At 43.9% G+C, this 22,836-nt stretch overlaps 1 protein-coding gene and 1 long non-coding RNA gene across 11 annotated transcripts in view; one reads left to right on the top strand and one right to left on the bottom strand.

The window, feature by feature from the left end:
* The first annotated feature begins 2,929 nt into the window (after positions 1-2,929).
* Positions 2,930-22,836, top strand: part of fam131bb (family with sequence similarity 131 member Bb) — a 34,109-nt gene continuing 14,202 nt past the window's right edge. Inside the window, exons 1-3 of one of the 9 annotated variants that reach the window (XM_077576329.1) lie at positions 2,930-3,739; positions 18,545-18,582; positions 22,498-22,533. In XM_077576329.1, the coding sequence (XP_077432455.1) occupies positions 3,712-3,739; positions 18,545-18,582; positions 22,498-22,533 (102 nt within the window). In that variant the 5' untranslated portion in view covers positions 2,930-3,711. The remainder of the gene's footprint in view (positions 3,740-18,544; positions 18,583-22,497; positions 22,534-22,836) is intronic. The other 8 variants (XM_077576331.1, XM_077576330.1, XM_077576335.1 and 5 more) reach the window with 8 other exon arrangements.
* On the bottom strand, positions 8,455-22,744 carry LOC144058098 (uncharacterized). 2 transcript variants are annotated; one of them, XR_013295383.1, is made up of 4 exons: positions 22,556-22,744; positions 20,640-20,823; positions 20,246-20,314; positions 8,455-8,570 (listed from the first exon to the last, which is right to left on the bottom strand). It is a non-coding gene; the product is annotated as an uncharacterized LOC144058098 (long non-coding RNA). The 2 variants fall into 2 exon arrangements; XR_013295382.1 differs by lacking the exon at positions 8,455-8,570 and having other exon boundaries at positions 19,696-20,314.

Here is a 22,836-nt window from a genome sequence, read left to right as displayed (position 1 = left end):
GGATGGAGGAACCTGACCCGCATTCTGCTCTTGTTAATATATATATTTTTTTAAATGATTTTTCAATACAATTGTTTCTATGGAGGAAGTAAAATTCCATTCCAGGGCCAAACTGCCGCCATAATAAAACGTTTGTTAGCCGTGAAGGCCATTTGAAATGCTATAGCTCTTCATACAAATAAATCGGTTAAACAAATACAAATGTCATGCCTGTAATTCATATCTTTACTAAAAACAAGTTCTTCTATTCATTTTATCGTTTTTAAATTCTGCCAAATTGGCCTCAAATAATTCATATTAGCCAGGCCCAAGTTATGTACAATCTTAATACTATTAACTGTCAAACACGTGTGAAAATAAGATAACCACTAGTTACATATGGACGCCTTCTTGAAATAATTGGCCAAGTTATTTTTTTTTCAGATTTTTCAGGAAACACAAACAATGTAACCATTTTCATCATGAAGAGAGGATTTAGGCAAAAAAAAAAAAATGGGGGAAAAAAAAAAAGACTTATTTTAAGAGGGTGACGATATACAGAATGGTGCCTTGAGATATGAGTTTAATCTGTTCCACACTCGCAACCCCAATCATCTTTCCCCATTGAAATGAATGGAAATGCCTTTAATCCGTTCCTGCCTCCCTAATCAAGCCAACAACAAAAAATGTAGCGTTTTGTAATCAGGAAAATAGCAGTCTATAGTATTGTACTTTATAAAAGCATATACTGCCAATGATTATGAATTCATTGCGGCTTCTTCTAGCGTGTGTGTGACTCGGCCACCGGGGGGCAGTGTAACACAGTCATGCAAACACAAAGAAGTGACTCAGTCAGCTGCAGTAATATTCATAATTTTTCACAGAAGATAAAGAATATATGCGCAAGAGTATATTGCTATGCTATCTATTTTTGTTTCTACTACGTGTTAGCATCAAGCTAGCTTATGCCGTCACGCTATTGCTAAGTTCAGGTTCCATTTTAATGGTCTGTAGCGTGGTGCAATAGTAGCTAGCACATCCAACCTCACAGTCAAGAGGTTCGGGGTTTTCGAACCTCCTCCCCATGTGGAGTTTGCAGGTTTTTCTCGTTGAAAAAGTTGGTAAGCATGAAAACCGTACAGAATGTTGAGCAGCTTGCGCCGCACTCCAGAGCCAGAGAAGGAAACCGTTGGATTACCGCTGGAGGTAATAATAACCTTCCTCAGAAGCCATCACAAATATCAGGAGAATATTGTTTTGAGCAGAGACTGACCTCCGCTGCAGCCTGGCCTGATCTCGTCTGCCCGAGCGGGAAACCAACAAAAAGATCTATCACGTCTATATATAAACCGCAGCGCGGGGATTGGCTGGATTATGTATGATTTATGTCGGGCAAGCTGCACATATCCACCGTAAAGCCTTTTTTATGGTCCCGCCACATCCCCGGCCAATGCATTTCATTTTTAATTATCTGTCTCGTGAGTCTTTTTCTGATGAGAATTTTGAAGGATTTGGGGCTAAAAGTAACACCTTGAGCCTGTTTGGTTGGAAAATAACACTCCCTAAACCTTCACTGAACAAAAATGATTCTCTCATTTTCATGAGATGAAAAAAAAAAAAAATCTACGTTTTTTTGTTGTTGTATGTACTGTTCACAAATCTGTCTAATCTGCCTGCGTAGTGAGCACTTCTACTTTGCCGAGATAATCCTTCCATCTCCCATGTGGTGAATCAAAAAATGCTGATTTGACAGCATGATGACCGCACAGGTGTGCCTTAGGCTTCCCCTGCAATAATAGGTTATACTCTGAAATGTGCAGTTTGACTTAAATCAGGGATGGATTTTGAATTGTACTACAGGTTATTGAGTTAAGAGGTTTCTTGCAGAAGTCCATCTGCCTGATATTCACGTTACTGAAAAATATCGGATAGGAGTCATTTTAAAATCAGAAAAAATGGCCAAGTGATCTTGAAGTGCCTCAAAATCAACAGGAAGTGACCCAAATTTAACAGGAAGTGACCTGGAAGTGTCAAAAATTAATTTGCTATAACAATAGTACACACCAGATTGTCTTGTCTGTAGGCATCCCTAATGCTGCTTTCTACTCTGCAAGAGTCAGAAGTCACATTCAAAATGTCAGCGGGAATTAATAATAGTTGTATTCTTTGTACTGTATAGTCTTTTAATTAATCGGTCAATTAACTCTTTGACTGCCAAAAACGTTAAATAACGTTTAGTAAAATCCTATGGAGGAGTGCCAAAGACGTTAAAAGACGTTTGTTTCAAAACAAAGGTGAAACTAACCATTTTCTGTTGTTGATTACTGAAAAACGGAATAAGGTAGAAACAAACTTTTTTTTTCTGATGAAAGATGAGAGTCCAATCTTTCATTAGTAGTATGTGTGTTTCCATAGTCCAAACACATAATTTTCTGTGGATCTTGAAAGATCAGTCAAAATCCTTAAATCGGCCGGCACCCACGGCATCCCTTTTCTGAAAACGTCTGGCAGTCAAAGAGTTAATCAGTGGCCGGAATTGGCATTGGCCTAAAAAATTCCATATCATTTTTTTTTTGCCATGTCCACTGTAGTGGACGTCTCGCACACACACACAGTCCCCACACCTCCCTCACTCTTCCTTTCCTCTCCGTCCTCTCCCCCATCTGTCCCGCTCGCCTTCACTGCTCTCGTCCCTTTTCTTTGCCACGCTCACAAATTCACGCGCATGCAGCCCTCCTCCGCACACTTCTCGCTGTCCAGACTGTGCTTGTGTCATTCTCTGCGCACCACACACACACACACACACACACACACACACACACACACACACACACACACATTTGTCATCTCCACGAGAGGAGGGCAAGACGCGGACAAAATAGAATGGGACGGGAGGGGGGCTTTGCGAAGAGGGAAGTTGTAGGTGGCATGTTGGCGTCGGAGGAGGAGGAGGAGATTGAGGATGTGTAGGAAAAGGAGAGAAGAGTGAGGGGCGGATCAATATTGTGGGCATGGAAGGAAAACCCTCCTTTGTGTGTGTGTGTGTTTTTTTTTCAGCATCCTAGGATTCCTAGCGGTGTTTTCATGAGGAGAGAAGGAAACAGCTGCTTTGCATTGTCAGGCTGAGCGCGCACAGGAGAGACGGGAGTGAGCGAGGAACCCCCCTCCCCCGTTTTAGCTCAATAATATTACAGCGGTGCAGCGATATCCACAACAATGGCAGCCGGCCACTCTCGGCATTGTGCTATTGATCCCCCCTCGTGGCAACCTAATACACACGCACCCAGTCAATGTAATTGTTGTTTTTCTTTACGCGTCGTACCCCGAGCGGCATCCATCAGTCCGATAGTTAAGAATACGCGGGGGGAAATTGCAGCTTTGAAACTTAGCCATATTGACAACGCCAATGACGCCTGGCGTCTTTATTTAGTCGTCTATTGCTTCCAGGCATACTGACTTACTAACCGGATCACTAAGACACTGCACCGGAGCGAGCGAGAGGGAGCGACGGATGGAGAGAGAGAGAGAGAGAGAGAGAGAGAGGGAGCGAGAGAGAGAGAGGACGGACGAGTGGCCGGGCAAGCGCAGGAGAGAAAGACGGAGCGCAGGAGGAGGGGAGGGAAAAAAAAAAGCTAGCGAAGAGGAAGAGAGTCGCAGGAGGAAGAGGGAGAATGCACGGCGGCGTCTGGCGAACTCTTCCATGCTTGTATCCAGGGCCTTTGTGAATACACCATGGGATGCATCGGCTCCAGGAGACTGAGTAAGCAGCACTTCTCTTGCTCGCTCATTGCGGAAAAAAGTAGGGGGGGGGTTGGGGCGAGGAGGAGGGGATTGGGGGGGGGGGGTGGGGGTGTCCTGCAGAAGTGATGGTTTGTGTTGTAGAGATGGAAAGGACGGGCTTTTGTGTCGTGTTGTGTTTTTTTGTTGTTGCTCTTTTGTGTTTAAGAAGCCGTGGACGTGTGGTCACAGCGGCTCTTCCATGTAGTATGCAGGCAAGATGTCACAGACAATATGTGTTAAAATGTGTGTGTGTGTGTGTGTGTGTGTGTGTGTGTGTGTGTGTGTGCATCCCCCTCGCCACCACCACCTCTCGGCACCCCTCCTCCCATCCCTTGATTTATGATGCTGTTTGGCAGTATGTATATGTGTGTGAGTAGGAGGCAGAGCGGGATGGAGAAGGCAGGCAGAGGCGCGAGCTTATTTATAGGGCGGCATGGCTCCGAGGAAGGAAGGCAGGAAGAGGAGGGGGCAAAAAAAAAAAAAAAAAAAAAGGAAAAGTGATAATGCCATCGTCGGAGGCGCTTGCACAGTTTGTTGTTATTTGCGGCAATCATAGGGATGAGGCCGGGATCATCAGACAAGCGCAATTGGGAGCGCCGGCAGGCAAGGAGAAAGGGAGACGGCCGGATGGCGATGGAGAGAGGGAGGGGCAAATATATGCAGGCGGGGGGGGGGGGGGGGGGGGCTGTGGGAGAGATGGGAGGCTTCAGGTGAGAGTCCTCCAGAGTCCAGACGAGCAACTGTTTGTCGGGATGTTTCAGCGCGGGAAGAATGAGTCGCACTCAAACGGCAAAAAATAAACACACTTTCCTTTGCCGTTAAATATTCATGTGCCACTTAGCGCCAGGAGCTCTTCAACTTATTTACGGCAAAGGAGCAATGTCACCATGAACGCGGGGCCCAAGCATGTCCCGAGCAGGTAGAAGGACTTGCAGTGTCTCATCCAGCTCTTTTTTTTTTTTCATCTGGAGGTAAAAAAAATTTTTTTTTTCCATTGGGTAATTTTACCGATTTGACATGTCATCATCATTGCTCTCTCTTTTTTTTTTTTTTTATATTTATATATATTTTTTTATTAATTTTTATTTTGTATGTGAATGTGCGTGTGAGTGTGTATTCTTTAGTAGGTAAATTCTTGATGAGGGGTGCTTTAAAAATATCCAGCTCGAGCACATCGAAGAAGAAAAAGGCGGGAGCGGGCAAGAGGCAGCCGCAAACTCAATGCAGCACGAGCTCATTTCTGCCTGATTTAAGCATTTGGCACCTTGTAGAGAGCTGAGGCACAAGCACAAGGTCGGGGTCGAGACAAGAGACAAGCGAGTCCAGTTTGTCGGAAAATAATGGAATTGCAAAAAGAGCTGGCGGGGATGATGAGAAGGGCGACGTTATGCGTACCCTCATTGTTAATGCGATTCATCAAAAAGAGGCCAAATAATACAAAAAGACACCGCAGCCAATTTTAAAATGGCAGGAGCTGACGATGGGCTGTGATCATGAAAAATGGAATAAAAAGTCAAGTGGAACCTGTAAGGTCGATGAATCCACAAAGCGTTCAGGGACAGGGTCAAGCTCTAATTTGAATCAATTGTTCAGAGCAAATCAGGGAAATTGGATACATTTGTTTCAAGGGCCAAACTAAACTGTTGCCAACAAAAAATCTTCACTGATGGTTTAAAATGACATGACAACCATATTGAACTGAGTAGCCAGGGCAAAGGTCATACATATCACTGTCCTCGGGTCGCCATCATAATTCTTTGCCGTCAGAGTGGAATCCCATTCGAACAGTTGTCGCAAGTTCAGGTGTGCATTTTTGCTTTTCTTCCGTTGCTACGACAATTAGCCTACCTTCGCAGAAACTCAAAAGTGCTAGCCAAAGTGTTATTAGAAAGTCTAAATGTATTCCTGTTGATAAATAAAACAGGAGGTGCTAGCTTAAGATGAGAACAGTTTCTTCCGCGCGTCGCTTTCCAGGCACGACTAGTCGACTTACTCAAAGAGGCAATAAATGCGAAGGAGCGACTGTTTTGACCAATCAAATATGTCAAATTGTGAAGGGTTAGGAAAACGATTGCTGATGTGGACAAAAGAGAAAGAGCGTTAGCCGACTATCGATACTGTACAGCCTTTCTATTTTGAAGGCAAAGCCGTGATAGGCCAATGAGCGCAACATTTTTCTTCATAATTTATGTGTGTTTTCATTTCTTGTGTTGTACTTTATTTATTTTCAAGTAGGCAATAAAAAACAAGGTAAGCGTAACGTGGCTGGAACGGATTAATTCTGTTTCCATTCATTACAATGGGAAACATTTCTTCAGTAGGTGAACGTTTCAGCTTGCGATATATCTTTTACAACTATTTGGGCCGAATGCATTTTTTCATTAGCATTTACGCTAGAATTATGTAACCTGGCGTCCATGTCAAGGTTATGAACAGCACAATAAGGTATGCTCAATTACCGTTTTTGATGGTTTTATATTGATGGCATAGTTTACTGTAATTCCAACTTTAACATTAGCATTAGTTTTGACTGCAGTGTTGCGACTTCTGAGCTGAACATGTTTGCATGTGTGAAAGGAGCCCGTTTGCTTTTATCGATCCATGTTGAAACGCACACACCAGCCTCACAATGGAGACGATAGCATCTCCAACAGGTTGCGTCTGCACCCGGTGCGATGCTGATGTAACCCCCCCCCCCCCCACACCCGATTCAGCAGTAGCAGCCAGGCTAATGTGGAGGCATGCTTGTGTTTATCCTGGGTGAGAATAGCTTTCGTGTGCACTATTGATCGGGCTTCTCCGCTGCAGTCCGAGCTGCCAAGCGGAGATCAACAGGAGGGAAGCGACAGGCTGCCCGGTCGGGTCTGGCTTTTGTGCGGGAGTGTCTGTACGGCAACTCCGTCGTTAAGTCAGACTGCGCTTTGTCGCCATTCCCTTGCATCAGCGGCAGCAATTTCCTCCCAAAATCAGGCCATTGTGTAAAACCACTGTGAAGCATGAACAGTGAGTTGTGTTCTGTTGTTACACAAAAAGTGCAATTGGCTTTGAGAAGTGGGCTTGTTAGATTGTTATTTTAGATTACCAGGATACCGTGGATTTGTAGTAGTAGTCGTCGGCAACGTTTCTGCTCTTTTAAATTGATAGCAGTGCAGTGTCTTCTTTCAATTTGATCGTTTTTGTCAAAAGGCTGATAGAAGTGTCCCAACTAGCCAAAACCAGTGTCGTGTAATGCCGTCCATTTTCTACGCCTATTATTATCTTGTTCTTGGGTCAGCTCGAGCCTCTCCCAGCTGACTTTGGGTGAAAGGCAGACTAGCAGCCTGCCAGTCAATCACGGAGCACGTAATGAGCCAGACAAGCATTCACACTCATTCATACTGTCAGCGAGTAGCAAGTCAACCACTGCCAAACACGGAAGTCATCCAGACATCCATTTTCTATAGCACTTGTCTACCATTCGGGTCGCCGGCCAACTGGTGCCAATCCCAGCTGACTTTGGACGAGAGGCGGGGCTACAACCTGGACTGATTGGCAGCCACAATTTTTCGCCCCATTCCAGACAAAAATGCCATTTTGGAATATGAACAAATGTATGTGCTGGCCCAGGAAGAGCGAAATATAATTCACGAAATATACACAAGAGAGGACGAGAGATCGAGTCCGGGCTTCGGCCTTCCTGGGTGGAGTTTGCATGTTCTCCCCGTGCTTGCGTGGGTTTTCTCCGGGTACTCCGGTTTCCTCCCACATTCCAAAGACATGCATGGCAGGTTAATTGAACACTCCAAATTGTCCATAGGTGTGATTGTGAGTATGGTTGTTTGTCTCTGTGTGCCCTGTGATTGGCTGGCAACCAGTTCAGGGTGTACCCCGCCTACTGCCCGAAGCCAGCTGTGATAGGCTCCAGCACCCCCGCGACCCTAGTGAGGAATAAGCGGTTAAGAAAATGGATGGATGGATGGATATATGACATTCATTGAAATGCATTGGGAAAATAAAGGGGGGAAATTCGTTTTTGTTATACCCAAATAATTCTTCAATAAACGCTGATAAACCTCCAATATGTGGCTCCCCGAGAAAATAAAAAATATCTACATCAGCAAACAGGTTAATCCGGTGGTGCTTTTGAATTTTCCATATTATTTTTTTTTTATTAATCACTGGGGGTTTTTTTTGGGGGGGAGGGGGGTTGCCATGTGACCATTCACAAGCTGTGATGTCATTTTCAGTCGGCGGAATGTGCGAGACAAAATGGCCGCTCTTGAGCTGGACAAAACCAGGTGTCTTTTTCTGCTTAATACATATTCCACAAATGCAAAATCAATCCAAATTCCGTGCCTAGACTAGCAGGGGATTTTTGCGGAATGGCGGAGGAGGACGTCTTGAGTACCCAAAAGAAAAAAACAGGCGGGCACAGAGGGGTCAACGTGCTTAACATAGAAGACTGGAGTCGAGATTTGAAAGCCAAACCTCATAACTTTGAGACAGACGTGCCGCCCTCTCCCTCAGTGGGGACCACATGGAGACCGCCCACGCCTTCACCTTCCTGGGCACCACAATCTCGTTCGACCTCTCTTGGTCCCGGAAACACCTCATCAAGAAAGCCCAGTAGCGTCTGAGCAAAAAAAAAAAAAACAACATCTGTAGCAAAAGCCGCCTGTGACCTTCTACCGCACGACCTTGGGAGAGCATTCTGACCTGCCGCATCACGGTGTGGTTCCCCCGACTGAACCGAGGAAAAAAGGAAAGAGGCTTGGCAGACGGTCATCGGGTGGCCCCTCCCCACCGCCAAGGACATCTTCACGTCTCGTTACCTAGGAAGAGGCTGAGGCAATCACAAGTGACAACAGCCACCCTGCTCGCTACCTCTTTGACCCGCTGCTCTCTGGCAGGCGCTACTGGTCCATCAGGACCGCAACAAACAGACTCAGACAGCTTCTTCCCACATGCCATCACCGCACTGAACTCAAAATCGCACCGACGCTCATCCCTTACTACTTTGGACATTCAACATTCATGACTTTGCCGCTACAGCACAAATAACGCGTTTGCCTTCCTGCCGTTGGCGCTGCATAATTCAGTATTGTTAGCAAAGCGTTGCCGTCCCATGTGAATATTTAGTATTTTTTCCACATATAACCTATACTATTAGTCAGTCCACACCAAGGTTACTATAGTTAACAAAGACGAAGGAAATAACTACAATTGAAAAAACAAAACTTAATGCAACAGCCCGACACCAACAGCTGCCGTGTCTCTAGAAACCAAAGTTATTATAGTTAACGAAAAACTTAAAATTGAAAACAAAAAATCATTTATTTTCGTTAACAAAATAAAATGAAAAACAAAAAGCTTTTAAATAAAAATGAAGCTACAAACTACATGTTATGTTTATAGAATAAATTAAAACTCACTAAATGTAGCAATAAAGTATTTTGTTTTTGCCAATTAATGTCACACATGAGCTTTCAGGGTTCATTTGAAATATTTCAGTATTGCTGTACATCCATACACAAGAAGGAAGGTCAATCATTTTACGTTATTTACTTGATTGCACATTAAATAGTGGCCTTTAAATTTTTTTTTTTTTTTTTTTTTTACATTCGACAAACATTAAATATACGGAAAAAACTAAAACTAACACTAAAACAGATAAAAATAAACTGAAACTAAGCATTTTCAAGAGAAAAAAAAACACATAACAAACGTGTTGTAAAATACAAAAATATTTTAACCCTGGTTCAAACGCGAGTGTTATTTTTTTTTAAATAAATTATCAACCTATCTAAAGTGTTGAAAATAATATGCGCTCTTTGACAAAATAATGGTTGAACAAACATGGAAGTACAAAACTATTTTTCTATTCAGGTTCATTATTGAAGCTCAAACCATTAAATGACAATAAAGGCTTTCTTTTCTATTCTACTCAAGCCATTATTCCGCGAAAGTGAGTGCCGCTATAATACATTTGTAGAATGGATGAGAAAATCAATAAGACGTCGGTTGGCGTGGATGTTGATCATCTCTGGATTTCCCTTTCTCACCCTGGGCTTTTGTTGTTGTTTAAGATAACTGCATGCCAAATTAAAATGGAGCAAAAACTGTCTGAAAAGTCCCGTAATACGTAAAACAGCCACTTCACTTGAATCCAATTGACACGCGCGGCTCCCGTCTGGTGCATTGATGAATTGATTGTCGTAAACTAAGAATTTTATTGACTCACTCTTGTGCCTTTTAACATCTACTTAGCCTGCGTCTGCGTGGGGGTCACGTGACGCTGATGCGCAGGGCATCCATCACCCCTTCAGAGAACAAAGTCGATGCGAGGCACAAATTCCTTCTCACCTCATCGGCGAGCAGCGGCACACAAAAACATCTGATAAGAAAATCTGTCCAATATTTGTCCTCAGCTTTTGAGCAGCGTTACGCACGCTTCATTGAGAGCAAAACTACCAAAGCCGTTATTATTAGTAATGGTTCTCATACTGTCCCGGCCGCGCGGATCACATTGGATGCGTTGCCGTTGATATTATCAGCAGTAGCGTTGCCGGCGACCACACATCACAAGCGTTTTCCCGTATCCATTTACCAGGTCACATGATACCTGCGAGTGCTAGAAACATCAATCATTGCATAAATCAGGGCATTGTTTGCGCTGTGTATCTAACGGCTCGGGCGCAGGCAAGCTGCCGCAGCAACATGGAAATAATAGCGGGAATGTGGGACATCTTGATAAGTCACCTTTTTGTGCAAGCGCTTTGGATTTTGCCAGTGCGCACAATTCAATGCACACAAACAATACAGGGACATTTCTAAGCGTTGTTCTGGTACTTTGCGTTTAAAAATACTTCATTCTAATTTTGTGGCGCAATAATTATTATTTTTAGATGTGGTTCCAGACTATAACCAATAATATAATTCAGTGTTAAACACGCGAGCCATGTCATTTTTAGGTTAGCTTAGCAATTAGCATGGCTTCTCCCTTTATCGTAGCCAGTCGAACTTTGTTGCTAGCTAGCTAGCGAAGATTTTTTTAGGATGTCTCCGTGGTTGATTCTCAGTTTTGCTATTCAGTTTCGCACAATTCAATACACACAAACAATACAGGGACATTTCTAAGCGTTGTTCTGGTACTTTGCGTTTAAAAATACTTGCGACTTCATTTAAGGAGTAACATTCTAATTTTATGGCGCAATAATTATTATTTTTAGATGTGGTTCCAGACTATCACCCAAGCGTATAATTCGGTGTTAAACACGCGAGACATGTCATTTTTAGGTTAGCTTAGCAATTAGCATGGCTTCTCCCTTTATCGTAGCCAGTCGAACTTTGTTGCTAGCTAGCTAGCAAAGATTTTTTTAGGATGTCTCCGTGGTTGATTCTCAGTTTTGCTATTCAGTTTCGCACAATTCAATACACACAAACAATACAGGGACATTTCTAAGCGTTGTTCTGGTACTTTGCGTTTAAAAATACTTGTGACTTCATTTAAGGAGTAACATTCTAATTTTGTGGTGCAATAATTATTATTTTTAGATGTGGTTCCAGACTATCACCCAAGCGTATAATTCAGTGCTAAACACGCTAGCCATGTCATTTTTAGGTTAGCTTAGCAATTAGCATGGCTTCTCCCTTTATCGTAGCCAGTCGAACTTTGTTGCTAGCTAGCTAGCGAAGATTTTTTTAGGATGTCTCCGTGGTTGATTCTCAGTTTTGCTATTCAGTATTTTAGAGACACAAAATTATTTTGAGCCTTGATAGGTTCTGTGACAAATTACAATAAACGGCTGAAATGTTTCACGCTTATAAAAACTGAGCTCACTTCCCCGACAATCTTTAAAGCAACAGTTGAACATTCTTAACCGTCTATATTATAAAACTAAACCAAAATACGGTATAACAACCCCCACCCCCACTGAGGCTTAGTGTTTAAAGAAATGAAGAGAGCTTTACTGTTGGGGAATGAACTTCATGCTTCACGGTTTTTAATGTTCTTAACTGTTCTATACAATCGTAAAAGAAGTTAACTGCTGAGCACTACAATAAAAAAAAAAAATGTCACCGCTAACACTGATGACAGATGTCATCGTAACAAACATGTAGTGGCAGGATTTAGGATGGATTGACATTTTTTTGGGGGGGGGGATATTCATCATGGCAGCGTGAAAAGAAAAACATCGACTAATATATTATCTTCAGATCATAATTAGACTTCTTCTAAATGGGATAAAAATCAGATACTTACCGAATATTAGCAAAACATAATCAAGGTAGCCATGAATTTGAAGTACCCTGCCCAAACAACACAAAAGCGGTCGTGCCCGGGGGGCCATTCTTGTACATCCAAACCATACTTCATATTTTTTTGCAGGCTTTATTTCTATGTGTCAGGTTTGCGCGTGTCGTTACGTTCCTCACCGCTCCGTCCCGTATTGTTGTTGTTGTTGTAACTGCATCACAAGAGAGGAATTCGCTGCCACTCACATTGAAAAGAACACAACGCACCCACCGCAGCGTGACCGTACACACACTTGGTAAAAATAAAAAATAAAATAAATATATATATATATATATAAGAAAAACAGTAGAGTGCCACGTTTGCCACGCACCCCTGCTGTTAACTGGCAAATCTGGCAGACTGAGCCGGAGGCTGACTGATTGGCTCGGGTCCAATTTGGCCAAGCCTTGCACGCATCAACATATTCAAGGTGAATGAGTCATTGAGGTAACGATGAGGCACGGCGAGGCCTAATGACCCTCACCCGCACGTACGCTCTTGCGCCCAAGGACCTGAACGATAGCGCCCGTGGCGGCGGGGCATCGCCGGCGGATTCTTGCGAACGCCGCGTGTCACATGATTGAATGTTAAACGCGAAGGCGTCAATACGTGGGCTGGCACTTGTTATCGTTGGGAGCGTTTGAGCCTAAGTGGCAAATCAGAATGAAGGGGTTCGTGTGTGGGCACATGATGCTTTTTTTTGTAAACAATGTGACTCAACCTCAAGAGTGAGTTCTGAAAATGAAACATAATGCTGCGAAAGAGCCCGGTTTCATTGCTAGAATCGGATCCGCGTGAGTATCCGCCGAGCGATCTGAGGGGCGTTGGGGGTGTTGCAATGTTGTGCCGGAGCGTGTTTATGAATTTCTGTGCAATTGCACACGCACTCAGCATGAGTGTGTGACCGGCGCTAATTGCGTCTTTGTTATTTGCAGCTGTTCAGCTCGCAAGAAAACAAAGACGGCACGTGATATCGGGCCTCGCGCATCACGCGACGATTTTTGTCCTCTGCGGCTTCTTTGAACCAAATTGGATGACATTTTCACATCAGCTTGGAATGTTCATTCTAAATTTAGCAGGCCATTAGGATGTTTACGGGAGGTTTATGAAGCCGAGATGCGTCTTTCCACAGGTTTTTGGTTACCACACTAAGTGCAGTGTGAGGGTTATGAGTCTCTGCCATATTTACCTTCCGGCAATCGTGGCTATCAACGCGTCCCAGAGGCCATTTTCATGCCCCTGGTGTCGTTTCAGAATACCCCCCCCCCTCCCCCCAAGTTAATGACTCGCGCTGTGTTTTTACATCTCACATCCCTCCCCTGCAATTTTGTGTCTTTCCAAAGGCACGTTTACTTTTCCCCGCGCCAAACTTCCCCGGCCGTTTGCCAGCCAGTCCTCAACCGGGTTCTCACTAAGCCAGCATCTGCACATATCACTGCGAGGGGGCTTCAATCCGAGCCATTGCCCCACCGTAGCAACCGGCTTTGCTGCAGATACACCCCCCCCCCCCCCCCCCGTTGCTCACCGGTGTGGCTGCGGGGTAGCGCGAGTCAAGAAAAGACAGATGACAGTCTAGTGCTTCTCACTTGAGCGGGAGCCGTCAAGCCGCTCCGGTCCGAGCAGGAGTTGACAGTGCAAGCGCTGCAGATCTTTGGTCATTCATTACGCACGGCTGAGCCGCTCCCTCTTTTGCCCCCCCCAACCCCCCTCCCTCACAGCCCGCCTCGGCCGTGCTAAAGCAGGCTCTCCCCCATGACTGCAGGGGAGGGGGAGGGGGGGGGGTTATCCAGCGGCGTAGCGTTGTATATGCGGGGGAGGAGAGAGAGAACGCCAAGGGAGGAAAATCTGCTCATGTGCTCCCGTTGTTGTTGTTGCTGCTTTTTTATCCCGCCTCTCTTTCTCTCCTCTTTCTCCTGTGCGACTGCTGAGCGTCACCGAAACGGGATGCGGAGACACACGAGCGTGCCATAGCCTTAGAAACCGCAGCGATGCTGGCTAATGACTACTGACCCGTCATCCGAGGAGACGTTGTGAGCCCGTAGCCTAAACAAGTCCGACGAATCGCGAACAGAGACATGGAAACCATCGTGGATCATTTCACAAATGCATCCATGTCATCCTATACGAGGCCCACTCAAGATATTATAAAGGTTTGCGCATTGTACTTAACGCGCTGGTCCGGTGCGGTCCACGGGCTGGAGGGGACTGCAGGCAACAGAAGTCCTGAGTTGTGATTTATGTGAGCGGAGAGTGACTGCTAATCCGCTAATTGGACAAACAAGGCTGCAGGATAGCGAGCAGAGAAAATGGAAAAAAAAAAAAAGTGAGCGAGGCAAACAGCGGCAGATAAATTGCGCCGGCCCGATATAGTATGTGGGTGCGCATACATTACGTTTGCGGGGCATGTTTAAAGAATCTGGGGCATTCTCCTCTTCCTCGCAGCCCGAAAAGGTTTTACTGACATAAGGAAGCGTCTCACGCCGTATTCCAGGGCGCTCAAAAATGAGGCACGCCTGACTAATCCGACGAGGGTCACACGCAGTTCAGCTCTAATGGTAAAAATTTGCAAACGTTTCAGACGGATCATAAGCGCTTTCTTTTGCAGTTTTTGCTGAGAGTAATATTTTCGGTTAATAAGGACGGACACCTTTTCCAGGTAACCGGAAAAGCATATCGCTGTATTTTATTGGATACCACCTGACAAGTAGAATGAATTCATCCTCTATAGCGCCGATCCGGTTCAGGGTCACGGAGGAGAGAGGGACTATCCGTGCTGGATTTGGGTGAGAGGTGGGCTAACGTTCGCCGTGCACAAAGAAAGGTCCTCAAAAAGGTATGCTTGGGTGACTTTGGTGTGGAACCCCATCAAACACCCTTGGGATGAACTAGGATGGAGAATGTGACAATTCTCACAGGCACACGAAAAAAAATTCTAATTGGGGGGGGGGGGGGGTCACTTTTGTTTCAGGCGCAGCATCATTCGGAGATCGTCGCTCATAGCTCGCCGAGTGACGTTAGTGGTACAAAGCTTTGTCGGTTTGAGAAGGCCTGCTCTAGGAGTTCGGACTTTTCGTCAGTGGAGGTAAAAAGCAGACCTTCCGCCGCCTAGTCAAGAACAGATCCCGTTTTGAGGAACTTCCCATGGATCGCGTAAAATTGTCCCACCCGTCGTAGCAGTGTGACAGACATAAAGCGTTTCAAACTGGCGGCTGAATTGCATTTGGGGACAGAAAACCTCTCGACAGCCGGCAATTTTGCAGCGTGCTGTCAATTAGCGAGTACGATATCTTTGCAAAAATAGCAACGACTACGATGTCTAATGCCGAGGGCCTCCTTTCTTAAACATTGGTGTCACAATCTTGTAAAAAACCAATCTACAGAAAATATCGAATACGCTGCGATGAGAATTTAGTTAATAAAGTTAAAGGAGTTACTTTTCTCAGCCGGTCACAGTAAATGTGCTTAGCCGGAGAAGCTTTATCGAGCTCGTTATCTTGAGCGACACGCGGGTTTTCCCAATTCAATTTGACTTGAAAACGTTCCAGTGTAAACGACCCCGAGGTCTTCTTTAAGTGTTTGTTTTCTGTGACCGCATGCGTGAAAAAAGTGGAACAAAATCTGTTCTGACATATATAAGCTGTTTAATGTTGCACGCCGACAAGAAGAAGAATCAAACAAAGTGGGCTGCGATGAAAGTGGGTCAAATTGAGTGGAAATAAAACGTCATTAATGCGCAAAGTAACTGCTCCACAAATGATTCACTTGCAGATTTGGGAGCCCCTAAAATCAAAATCACGGCCAAGCAAATTGGCGAGGGTCACTTTTCTGGACCCCGAGTCTTTGCCCCTCATCTCGCGCCCTCGCCGTTATCCGATTGCGGACTGGATGGACTTGAGAGGCGAGGCTAATATCACAGAGGCCGGCAGACACAGAGCGCAGCTGATGTTTTTCCCAATCACTGGGTCAGTGGGTCACAGACATCACCGGCCGTCCGCCGAGCCAAACCGGTCTCACGAGCGCTCCGGAGGAATTGCTCGTCATCGCCAAACGCCGCGCCGGCTACACCGTCGCCTCCGCAACACAAACGCTGTGCTGACACCGGAGTGCGCCCCTCTGAGGGTTGCACACGCGCACTCGATACAGAGAGCAGCCACCTAGAGACTGTAGCTGTGTTTAAACCCAATTACCAGTACACGCTATCGAATTAAACCAATGTTTTAATTAGGATTTGAGGAGTCGGGAAAGCTGGGGGGGTGGGGGGCTAATAACATTAATTTGTCCAACCAAGAGGGTCTGGTAAATGAGTTATTGTTGATCTAACATTCTTTTCATTGACCATTAATTGGAAACTTCTAATGGACTGGCGCTGATACTTAAAGGGCGGAGCTGGACGCTGGGTTCTGATTGGTCGGCAGAGAATTGTCTTTGGGGCGTCTGGAATAACCTTGCATGTGATGATACTGGTGATGGATGGATTATAAGCGTTTGACAGACTCGCCTTGACTTACAAGTTGAAATCATTCCGTGGCCATGCTCCGAACTCAAAACACTTGCACCGTACCGCAAATAATCTTTTGCCATTGAAATGAATTGAAATGCGATTAATCCGATTCAGCGCCAACAAAAATGTTGGCTGTGAAGAATTAAACAGGTTGGGAATCATGATAATTCAATGGGCAATGTGCTGCTCATTCAGGTGTATGCAATTTAGCCACCGGGGGCAGTAGAACACATTCGTACAAACAACTAATGGTAAGCTGAATATAACTTTTTTTTTTAAATGCCCGTGAGTATTGTTTATATGCTTTGTCAAACTGTGTTGCTACCACTTGTGTTTCACTATAAGTTGATTAACGATTCATAAATACAGCAACATTGATGCTAGTTTTGTTTGCCTTTGCCTAGTTTGTTTTGCTTCGTGTGTTAGCATGAAGCTAGCCGACTTTTGTAAATTCTTGTACTTTGGTTAAATACACAGCATTCACTTTTGTTTTATGTTTTTGTCTGAGAATTGTTCACTATAGCCGCTAAATATAGGATGATACGCCAATGTTAGCTTCACATTATAGCAATATGACACTTCCTAGCAAGTACAAGCTAAATGCAACACATGCACTTAGGTACAAAAATAGAAATGGATTTTTACTGCCAATTATATACACTACCCGTTTTGATAACTTGGGAGAAAAAAAAAATCCCTTCTGCATACAAAATGGTTTTGCTCTTAATAACTAAAACAAAACGTTAGCTAGCGTTAGCTCAGGTTTTTATGCTATCAAAACATGTTCCCCTAGCTTTGCTAACATTCAAATAAAATAAAAAAAGCTAAATTAGCTAACGATAACAACTAAAAAAAATACCCCTTTATTACTTTTTTTTTTTTTTTCAGATTAGATTTGATGTTTTTCAGACAACAAATTGTCCACCTTATTTTTGGAGGCGTCAACATCAAACAATGCACCTGCGGGTTAAGGTCGCTTCTGTCATATTTGTCCTCCCTATTGAAAGATATTATAACATTTTTAATACCTAATTTCATATATCAACTATTGTTACACATTATGAACATTTTAATTCTTCACATTAACCTTGTCGAAATGTTTTGTGTCCTGAGCAGAGCAGATGATGTCGACCTCGTATGGTCTGGCCTTAAGCTGGGACATACTATTTAGTCTAAAAAAGTTCCTTCTCAGCGTTTTGTGCGAAAGCACATTTAGCCCTTGAACCAGAATTTGTCTCAAAAACACACACACACTCCTTAGGCTGGTATACACTGATTGGTCCAAAATTCCTTGTTTTATTTGTACACGCACATCTCGGTCATGAAAACAGAATTTGCTTTGAAATAATACACACACACACTTTTTACTTTCTTCATCAGTCACGGCCACCGTGAATTTGATTCAACTTGTTTGTGAGATGTTGTTATGGGGAAAAATAGAACCTTCAACTATATAACATATTCAGTCCCGAATACATACACCGAGATCCGACCTTGTTTACGCCATCTGCTCTGGAAAAGTACTGAGATATGTTTTGTCTACAAATAAAAGAGGGGAGGTCCTAAAACAATAAAAGCCATCCACCGCCCGGAAGAAGACACATTTGACGCTCTGAAATCCCACGTTTTTTAAGTGATGTAATCGGAAGCTGTTATCTGTCCAGAGATTCTCTGTTTTTTATTAAATCATTTTTGCAAAAGGTGTCTTTTTCTTACATTAAATCTATCTTCATTTTTGGAACACGCAAAGAGGACAAAATTCCTAAAAATTCCTTCACTATCAATCCACAAAATCTAGTACAGATACCTGAAAAACTACTTTAACTCCGTAACAAAGTATATATTTTTTGACTTCCCACCACTGCGTTTGACCTTGGCAAAAATCTTCTCATGTTTCACTTGTGGCTTCTGTTTACTCTCCGAGCTGACGTCAATCAAAAGAAAGAAAGTTAATAACCCCCCCCCCCCCCCCTCTCTCTCTCTGTCTCTCTTTTCTTTCCTGCTCTCAGCAGCAGATGGCGTGCCAGTCCAGAAGGATGGGGAGCAGGTAAGACCTTATTCACCTTCTGCCACAACTTTTCCCACAGGCGGACAAGCCGGGCAAGCAACATGGCCGACATGATGTAGTCGGTTTCACAACGCCGCAGCTCACTGAGAGGCTGAAGCTCTCCGTCAAGCGCCGCCGCTCATGCTAGTAGACGAGGAACGTAACGCACTCCGCGTCAGTGTTAGCCGCTTCAATTTGCGCCGCCATTGGGGTGGCATCGCGCCGGAAGACCGAGCAACGTTTGGCTCGTTGCAGTCGCAGGATGTCTGATAAGTCAGCCGGCATTCCCATTACACCCGCTCCCCCCTCCCTCCCTCCTCATCGTCCTCCCCCTCCTCCTCCGGGACGGGGCATTGGAGAGGAAGCCATTTTCCACTAAAACGCAGCTTCACTTTTCAAACCAAATGTACTGCACAGTGATTCCATGATTTATTTATGCGCCGTGCCCTTGCAGAGAGAAAAACGCCCACACCCATGATCATTTTTGGGCAACTTTTTTTTTTTTTTCCCCTTCCAGTGGGTGCACTCTACCACTCAAGTGTTAAATCACACGCATTCCAGTGTAATGAGAGTATGAAATAACGAATGAGGACGCAACTACCTGTACAAAGATTACACCGGAGGAAAAAAAGGCGTAAGAAAAAAGAACAGGAAGTTGCTGTATTGATTAACTCTTTGACTGCCAGACGTTTTCAGAAAAGGGATGCCGTGGGTGCCAGCCGATTTAAGCATTTTTGACTGATCTTTCAAGGTCCACAGAAAATTATGTGTTTGGACTATGGAAACACACACACTACCAAATGAAAGATTGGACTCTCATCTTTCATCAGAAAAAAAAAGTTTGTTTCTACCTTATTACGTTTTTCAGTAATCAACAATAGAAAATGGTTAGTTTCACCTCAGTTTTGAAAAAAAAACGTCTTTTAACGTCTTTGGCACTCATCCATAGGATTTTACTAAACGTTTTTTAACGTTTTTGGCAGTCAAAGAGTTAACATGCAAGATATGTAAACTGACATAAGAGGGCCTATTTTCAGTCTATCTATGCGCATAGTTTTCTTTCTTTTGGTCGCAGAGAGAAGAATGCGTTTGTGCCGCCTCCCGGCCAATCGAAGCGGCTCCCCTTATTTTCTTTCAAATCAGGGCGGTGGAGGCGGAGACATTGCGGAAGCAGAAATGGACCCGCTGGGGTCAAGTATAAGATTGGCGCACGTAAAATGTGTTCATGAAGGTAAATTGCAAGATGTCCCCTTGCGGCTGATGTAATCGGATACACACGTGACATGAGATATTGGAGAGCGTCCGAGTCACATATTAAAGGATAAAAAAAAAAAATCCACTATTTTTCATTTTTACCCCCCATTTTGGTCCTTTTTTTCATTGAAAATGTATATTGAATATTTATAAGAATTTTGGGAGAAATTTTTTTTTGGGGTGGGGGGAGTAAAACATTTTTTTGTTTTGCCTCCCAATAAATTTCAGTGGTCATCAATTATATGAATATTTTGAGTACTGTTTAGTTTGACCCCTTCAGCATGTTTTAAACACAAACTCATTAAAACAGACATTTCAAAGTATTCCTTACTTCCTGTTCTCACTCTCTCACTGTCAAGAAATGAGACAATATCGTACATCACTCCGAAAAAAACCCGAAAAGACTCACCTTGCTTGGACAGTTCTCCGGATTCGAAGCCAAGTGTGCTGTTGTTTTGTCACTTCCGGTTGAAGTTTACTGGAAAACCGGCACAACATTTTGACCACAATGTTCAACCAAACCATAAAATGTCAACCAATAAAAGGCTGCTCAATTCGTGCTAACATTAGCATATGATGCCCAAACTGTGATATGAAATACTTTGGCATGACAAAAATGTTATTTGTATATTTGTAGTGTTCTTAACAACGATTTGGCGAGAGCCATTTTGTACCATCCCAGAACTTCCTTTTATTCTCGTGGCCAATAATATAAAAAGACTACAAAGAACGCCAAATTGGATTTTGTGAAGTATTCCTAGAGTGACCTTGCCCTTGTTAGCAGCAGATTCTAATGAGTTCACCTTTGAATCCGGATGGCCGTGCACGAATATTTCCACTTTGACTGGATCGGTGCTGGACTTGAAAGTGACCGTGATGATCGACTTTTCAGCAGCGCCAGCAGCCGCCCGGTCGGTGTCCCGGTCCAGTTAGTGTCCAGCTGATAAAGAGAAATCCCGCCTTATCTTCTTTGTGCTCAGCGGCGGCCTACGCACACACAAACAAACACGCACTGGTCTTGCCGCAAGCTTCATTCTTTTGTCTGACAGCTGCATCAGATACTACTGACATCTTTTTCTGTCTTTCGATTACACGCAGATACTCCGACTGGCTCGACAAGCCCCCCCCCCCCCCCCCAAAAAAAACAACCTACTGCAATAATCTTCCATTTGTACGGGTGAAGTCGCGTTTTAAGGGCAAGTGTCAGCATTTGAAACTAAATTAAATTGATGAGGAGAATGTGGAGAAATAAAGAAGTTACACCGCTTCATTGTAAAATTGTCTAGAAAACAAAATTGTTATAGGTTCACCTCTGCAAAACTTTGTATCCTTATTAACCTTAAATCTACTCAACAAAGAAGATTCCATTTTAGAATCACTACTGCCATCTGCTGACGAAAAATGAAACTGCACATAGCCTTTGTCACATACACAGCACGCACACGACGTCACATCCGCAGACGGGAAATTCAAACCCGAATCCAAAACTATTGGCCAGAGGCTTGCAGGAGTAGCAATTGTGAACAGCTAAGGTGTAATTTCAGTTATAAATGGTCAAATAAAAAGGCTACTGTATAGATATTTTTGGGGGAAAAAGTTCCCTACTGCAGCTTTAAGTTAAAAAAACAACTTAGTTTTTTTTTTTGTCTGCAACATAAAAAAAAATAAAATAAAAAATAAGTGAGAGTGCCACCTACTGTAGTGGATGTGCAATCACACTTTATTCTAGTATGGCAAAAAAAAAAAAAATCATGTTCCCTATGGCCCGCCCCATTATTTGAGAAGTTTAATTCAAAAGATGTTTTTTGAACAGATTTTCTACAGCCAATACCAAACGAAAAAACATGACCCAAAAAGGCCGTTTTTACCGATACAAAAAAACTCAATTTCTCCCAAACTCTCCTGTATTCAGGTTGAAGTGGCCATTTTAACCAGACTCCGCGTTATGACAGACTATTTGCTAATTTGATCATAATTCTGAATATTACAAAAAGGTTCCGTGGAAGTTGTTATAACGAATGAAGAATGCCTGACGAAAAGGTTTAGCGGGCGACGATGCTTTTTGAATTGACATTTTTGAGTCTGACATGACCAAATGAAGACTTTGTTGGCATTTTTAATATTAATATTTCACTCACCATTCATGTTTTTGTTCTTCGATAAAATAACTGACTGCTCAAAAACACATTTAAAATTGGATCAAGTTCTACTTCTTCTAAATCTTTGCATTTATGCTTGAGTATAATACTTTTCATCTTTCCAGTGTGGAATATTTGTAAAATCCCCCATCTTAGATTCACTTTCCTTTCAAAACTCCAGAAACTCTTTGCATCCCCAATCAATGGTGCAGGTGCGCGTAAGCGGCTTATTCAACCCGACACCCCCCCCCCCCCCTCGCATATTCAGCCTGCTCCTCATAAGTGAACAAATCCAAACTGATGGCTGTTCAACTCCCCCTCTTCTCCCTGTCATTCTGGTCCTCGCCTCTTTTTGTGGTTCCTGGGAAAAACCCCCGTCCGTGTCTCGTACCTGGCCCGGTGTCTCCTCCCTCCGCATGTCCCTACGTGCGATCTCCCGATGTGTCGCAATTGGCTGCCTGCTCTCGACCCTCCGCGCATGTCAATGTTCTCTCTCTCCCCACCCCCCGTCTTTCCTCCTCAGCATGGACGTTCAGAATTCTCGTGGGAGGGGATCAATGTAAGTGTTGTGACGTCCTCACCTCACCCGCCGTGTTGTTTCGATGGGAAGGCCAGGCGGATTCCTTGGCAAATCACGACCCCCTCCTCACCTTCTTGTCGGTTGTTTTCTGTGTACAAGCGGGCACAGTCGGAATAAGCACACGATAACTTGCAACAACCTTCTGGGCAATGTCGATTTGTATTAATCCAACATCTCCATCACCTCTCCCCTCCACTCACCTCTCTCTAACACTGTCTCGGTGTCTTTGTGTGCCCCGTCACACCGTCCATACTATTCTTTTCTCCCCCCCCCCCTCCCACC

The sequence above is a fragment of the Vanacampus margaritifer genome, chromosome 9 (assembly GCF_051991255.1).
Source record: "Vanacampus margaritifer isolate UIUO_Vmar chromosome 9, RoL_Vmar_1.0, whole genome shotgun sequence".
Taxonomy (NCBI): domain Eukaryota; kingdom Metazoa; phylum Chordata; class Actinopteri; order Syngnathiformes; family Syngnathidae; genus Vanacampus; species Vanacampus margaritifer.
Note: the sequence above shows the minus strand (reverse complement) of the source record. Positions and strands in the feature narration are given on the sequence as shown.